The 6,000-nt window shown below is 44.4% G+C and overlaps 1 protein-coding gene across 1 annotated transcript in view; it reads right to left on the minus strand.

Moving 5' to 3' along the window:
• The window catches only part of LOC126188348 (dynein regulatory complex subunit 7), a 413,925-nt gene extending 408,129 nt beyond the window's left edge, over positions 1-5,796 (minus strand). Inside the window, exons 1-2 of the mRNA XM_049929947.1 lie at positions 5,773-5,796; positions 5,473-5,667 (exon numbers count right to left, since the gene is read on the minus strand). Coding sequence (XP_049785904.1) covers positions 5,473-5,667; positions 5,773-5,796 — 219 coding nt within the window. The remainder of the gene's footprint in view (positions 1-5,472; positions 5,668-5,772) is intronic.
• Positions 5,797-6,000: the final 204 nt, after the last annotated feature.

The following is a 6,000-nucleotide window of genomic DNA, read 5'->3' on the forward strand; positions in this document are numbered from 1 at the left end:
AAGGAGGTGTGCTATGGTAGTCTATGCAGTTGTGCAAAGCCACTGTGCTAGGGTGGCATAGTGGTTAGCGCATCTGCCTAGAGAGCACGAGACCCTGGTTCAAATCCCAGCCTTGGTACAAATTTTCATTCATCGCTCCAGTCTGCATATATACGTCACAGGTGTTTGAGACTCGAGAAAGTGTCTGGAACTGTATTGTTTCATTAGATTCACATGGATTATGCCTTGAAGACAACTCAACCGTATTTTTCACCAGGGCTTCAACACATTCATGTCGTGCCCTGAGATGAAGAGGCAGTCTTTTACTTTATTTTTTGAATATCTGTACATTTCCAAATTCCTGCCTGACATTTGCTACTAGCTTGTAAAAACATTTTGTGCTTTATATAAAACTCCTTTCTGAAATATAGAAAGGGACTCACAACCTATATGTTAATTCTTTTTACGTTTAGTACTGTGGTTATGAATTTTAAAATTCTTCTTACATTCACTCTTGCTGTTAACCACAAATAAGTATAGAGATTAAATAGACTGGTATGCAAGGGTAAGAATACCAAGGGCTGTGAATAGATTTCTGCAAAATATCCAGTTATTGACTTTACACAACATTCTTACTACACACTGCTGAAACATAAATTCTTGTATGACCTTGCAGGCACTGTCCCAGAAGCATATACCATAGGATATTACTTAGTGGAAGTAGACAAAGTATACTAGCAATCCTATTTTTGGTCAATACAGTGAGATAGGATTTCTCAGAAAAAAACTAATACACCAGCACTGTGAGTCCGTAATTTTGCTTGTGTCACCTGTACACAAGGGCCATTATGATATTTGATGATAAGGTGATAGTGTCATGATACTGAGAGGCACTGAATGAGACAATCCACTTGGCATCCATGCATCACTTGTTAAATAAACTATTACTGAGAGTCATTCACAGATTGCAGACATGTACACTCACTTATACAAATATGGCATTCAAAATGATCATCTGACAACTATGATAGGATACAACACACATCAATTCATTTGTAGAAAATGGACTGCTGCAGCTGCCAGGAATATAATACCTCCAAGTACTGCACAGTGATGGCTTTAGGGAAGAGATTTGAATGTAAGCTGACCAGCCACATTATGCTGACCACTGCTCCTTGGAGGAGGAAGGGTTTACAGTGGGCATATGAACAGATACACGGCGTTATTTAAGGTGTGGATTGACAATACACATGTTTCAGTTTAGCATGAAACCAAAATTTGTAATCATACACCAAATTTCGGATAAGTGAACACAGACCTCTCTGACCCCATATGTAATTGCGACGGGCCAGGCTAATTAGAGGTGAAATCCTTCCTGCTTATGCACATCCTTGAACCAGTGCATATGTAATTATTTTATCCTATAAGACAGTAATTCTAAACAACTTAGGTCCCATCCAATTGACAAATATCTTCAACAGCAGATAACTCAGTGACAGAATAGCTCAGTATCCTAGCTCAGACCCTAAAGAGCAAGTTTTTTTATACTCTTTGCCATAATGTTGCTGGCTGCAGTCTGTCATTCATTCATTTATTCACTTGATCCAGATTTTTTGTCTATGATATCAGCTCTGGAAGAAAAATGGAATTTGTTTCCTATAGAAGAGCTTGTGGCGCTGATGAGGTCGACACCAGAATCGATCTGAGTATCATCTTTGAACTAAGCTAAACATTATCTTTGTGCAGTTCCACCATGTCAGTTCTCTGTAAGCCTTTGATGTGTTTAGGTAAATAAATGAACTGCTGCAAAATGGGAGTGCCTTGTCGAGCTTGAACACGTCGCTCGCCTACACAAGGAAAACTTCGTGCTCTCCCTCCGGCTCCACGAAACACAGCTCCAGCTCTCCGATGCAGCAAAGGAATTACAGACACTACAGCAAGGACACAACAAAGTCAGTAAGTGCGCTGAATCTGCTTGCAATCCCAGCAATCGAGCCTCCGTGTGTTTACCTCCCGCTACCCCTCGCAACTGTGCTATCAAGACTCCCATAACATGTACTGACAGCTCCACAGGGCCACATCCATTCACTGCTAGACCTCTCTGAACTGCCTAACCTCCAACCCGCCAATGAGGAGACACAATGCCTGATTTCAGACTCTACCTCTTCACTACACTTTGTCCGCACCACCTTTCCTGGAATTTCTGGTGAGATGACAGTAAGGGCACATTAAGCCCCATCATCCCAACCATGCTCCATCGAGCTGTCTTCAACACATTGCATGATTTAGCCCACCCTGGTGTTCATGCGTCCGCCTGCCTTGTAATGGAGAGCTTTGTGTGGAGAAATGTCAACAAGGACTGCCAGCAATGGGCACGCTCCTGCGTCGCATGCCAATGCTGCAAAGTACACAAGCACAGTTCACCCCTCCCCCCCCTCGGCGCCTTTTCGATCTCTCCTGGGCGTTTCCAACATATTCATATTGACATTGTCGGCTCTCTCCCCTCCTCTAACAGCTTTCGTTATGTTCTCTCGTCTATCGACCAAACAACTCGCTGGGTCGAGGCTGTCCCCCTCCCCAATATTACAGCAGAAACTGTTGTTCGAGCTTTCGTCAAGTCATGGGTATCACCTTTCAGATGTGCAGCTCTCATCACGACTGACCAGGGCAGACAATTTGAGTCGGCCCTGTTCAACGAGATTTGTAACATTTGCAGCATCCAGCGCATCCATACCACAGCATATCACCCGCAAAGTAATGGGCTAGTTGTGCGCTGGCACTGCACTTTCAAGGCGGCTCTTCGATGCCACGAGTCTCTATGGACTGAAGCCCTTCCCTTTGTGCTATTCAGCATTCGTGCGATCTATAAGGAAGACCTCAAAGGCACAATAGCCGAGTTCAAATACGCCCAGAACATTGTTCTCCCTGACAAACTCATGAGCCCTCCTGCTTCTCTCCCTCAGTCTGACTTACCTTCCTTCATGAACCGCGTCAGACGCCACTTCATCAACCTCCACATCCCTGCGCCCACCAGCCATTCCCGCCATAAGGTTCATGTCCCGAAATCTCTGGACAATTGCAAGTACGTCATGCTCCGAGATGACACTGTCCATGCTCCCCTCCAACCTCCATATACAGCCCCGTACCGAGTTCTCCGGCGCTCAGTCAACACCTATGACATCCAGATGAAAGATTCAGCTGTCACAGTCTCTCTCAACAGACTTAAGCCTGCTCATGTCAATCCTTCTCCTACCCCCCTTCAGGCCATGATCACGCCACTCACTGTCATGGTCACGATGCTCCAATCACTCCCTCCAGGTCGGACTTACACACTCAATCGAGTGACTTCCAGTCCCAATGGTCAAGTTCTCCTCTGACCTCGCCCCCTACTCCGGTCTCACGCACTCCGTCAAGTGACCCCATGCTCCCCACATCGAGCTTACCTACGATCACGCCCTTGCCACCAGGCCCCTCGCCGGTCCCTTCGACCTCTCCCCCATCACCTGCCTCGCCCTGTCGAGGTTTCTCACACCCCCCCTTCTTGAACATGCTCTCGCTTGAGGTGTTTGTGCCTGTTCCCCTGGACATACTCCACGACATCTCTATAATACTACACGATGATATACTGTTCGTCGTGTGTTTCCTTTCATTCGGTACTCATGACACAACCTCCGCCATTCCCTGCCACCTGGTGAAATGTGTTCCCCTCTCGCCCAACGTTGACCTGGACATGCTTTGTGTGTTCGCCATGCCCATCAGAGACATCATCATCGTCGCTCCTTTCCACCTGCAAACCGCCAGCCTACCTGTCGCCACACGCCCAGTACGACGCCTGGCGCGCTTCAACGACTTCCAGGTTCAGTGGCCGAACCTTCCTTCACGACATCTACCCACGCAGCTCCCCGACAACCCTGTCGAGCTGACTGTGGTCCGCCCTGCCGACGCCTTGGTCCCCCCCCCCCCCCCCCCCCGGCATCTCAAGAGTACTCTGTACTGCAGGGAGGAGGGGGGGTGTCTATGGGGCGCCGATGAGGTCAACACCAGCATTGATCTGAGTATTGTCTTTGAGCTAAGTTAAACATTATCTTTGTGCAGTTCCGCCATGTCAGTTTTTTGTAAGCCTTTGATGTGTTTAGGTAAATAAACGAACTGCTGCAAAATGGGAGTGTTGTTTGGTGTAACCGAGCCAAACTTCCCCCTCTAGCTTATAGAGATCTTCATCCATATATTTAGTTATTGTGGATCCATCATACAGATATGGATGCAGGACTGTGGCCAATCAACAACTCATAGAAATAATGTATACCAAAAGCCATAATTCTTCCTAGAAGCTTTCTTATTCAAGCAACCAGTTTGGATGCTTCATTAGTGTCATCTTCAGACGCATATACAAAACATGAATGGGGACATTCAAACGTTGGTACCATCTAATTGAACTGAAAACAAAAAATGAAGAGACATCCAAACATTGGTAACATATATATTGAACTGGACACTGTGGATTTCTATTTATCTGACAAGTACACTTCAACTGCATGACAACAACTGTCAAATATGGCGGCTGTTATGTGTTTGAAGTATACACATCAAGTAAACAGGAAGCCATGGTATCCAGTTCAACACATATTGTACTAATGTTTGGATGTCTACATTTGTCTTTTGCATAGGGGCCTGCAGATGACACTAATGAAGTGTCGAAAATGGTTGCTTAATAATAAAATTTTTAGGAAGAATAATAGCTGTTTGGTATCCTTTTTCTACAATACATCTACATACATACTTCACAAGCCACCATATGGTGCATGGAAGAGGGTATCCTGTACCACTACTAATTGATTCCTTTCCTGTTCTAAGTGCAAACAGAGCAAGGAAGAAATGACAGTGTACATGCCTCTGTGTGAGCCCTAATTTCTCTTATCTTATCTTCATTGTCCTTATGTAAAATGTACGTTGGCAGCAGCAGAATTGTTCTGCAGTCAGCTTCAAATGCCGGTTCTCTAAATTTCCTCAATAGTGTTCCACAAAAAGAACACTACTCCCTCCAGGAATTCCCATTTGGATTCCTGATGCTACTCCAAAATACTTACACGTAGTTCAGTGCTACTTGCCAGAAATGTAGCAGCCTGTCTCTGAAATGCTTCAATGCCTTCCTTCAATCTGACCTGGTGTGAATCCCAAACACTAGAGAAGTACTCAAGAATGGGTCAGACTGGTGTCATGTGTGTGGTCTTAGTATGTTCCACACTTTGGATAACTTTAATCACATCTGAGAACTTTTCAGTATAGTAATTCTGTAATTTTTTTTATATATGCAAACTGTTACATTTACTTGCTTTTTTAATTAACTGCACCCAAGCAAAGAAAATCTGCAACTATCATACACGTGTCAAAGCATTCTGTCATTCAAAACCAATGACAACATTCAAAAAACATAATGTGAATTTTCCCCACATTAAAAAGTTTACAGGCAGGAATGTACACAGTCTTACTCACCGGTGGTGGCTGAATGAGCCGAGGACAGGTGACCATCGTCTGGTCATTATTGCAAAACTCACGAGCAGCATAGCCAGACACAACATAGGCAGCATAACCAGTTCCAATGAGCAGCGAACACAGCAGTGTGCTGTACTCAAAGCAGTGGCCTGCCTGGCGAAACAGCACTGCCGTCGGCGACAGCAAACGATCTGGCTGTGGACATATGAAATCAACTCTGCTAAATCACAGGAACTTCCAGCAACACTAATAATTAAGTTATTTGTGGTGCACTAATTTTTCACTTCAAGGGACTCATACTACAGTTATAAACAGAACCCACATCTCGACTCTACTGAATACAGTATTTTTAGAGATTTTCTCATTATTGTAAGCAAATTTTGGTTAGGTCACTATTTCTGTCTCACGATTTACAAATTTACCTCTGCAGCAGAACATTCTGCATCTTAAATATACGAATATCATCTGATATCACTAAATATAAAATTTAATGTTCCAGGAGTGTAGGCTATGTGCCAGCATCTGGTT

The sequence above is a fragment of the Schistocerca cancellata genome, chromosome 5, assembly GCF_023864275.1.
Source record: "Schistocerca cancellata isolate TAMUIC-IGC-003103 chromosome 5, iqSchCanc2.1, whole genome shotgun sequence".
Classification (NCBI taxonomy): Eukaryota; Metazoa; Arthropoda; class Insecta; order Orthoptera; family Acrididae; genus Schistocerca; species Schistocerca cancellata.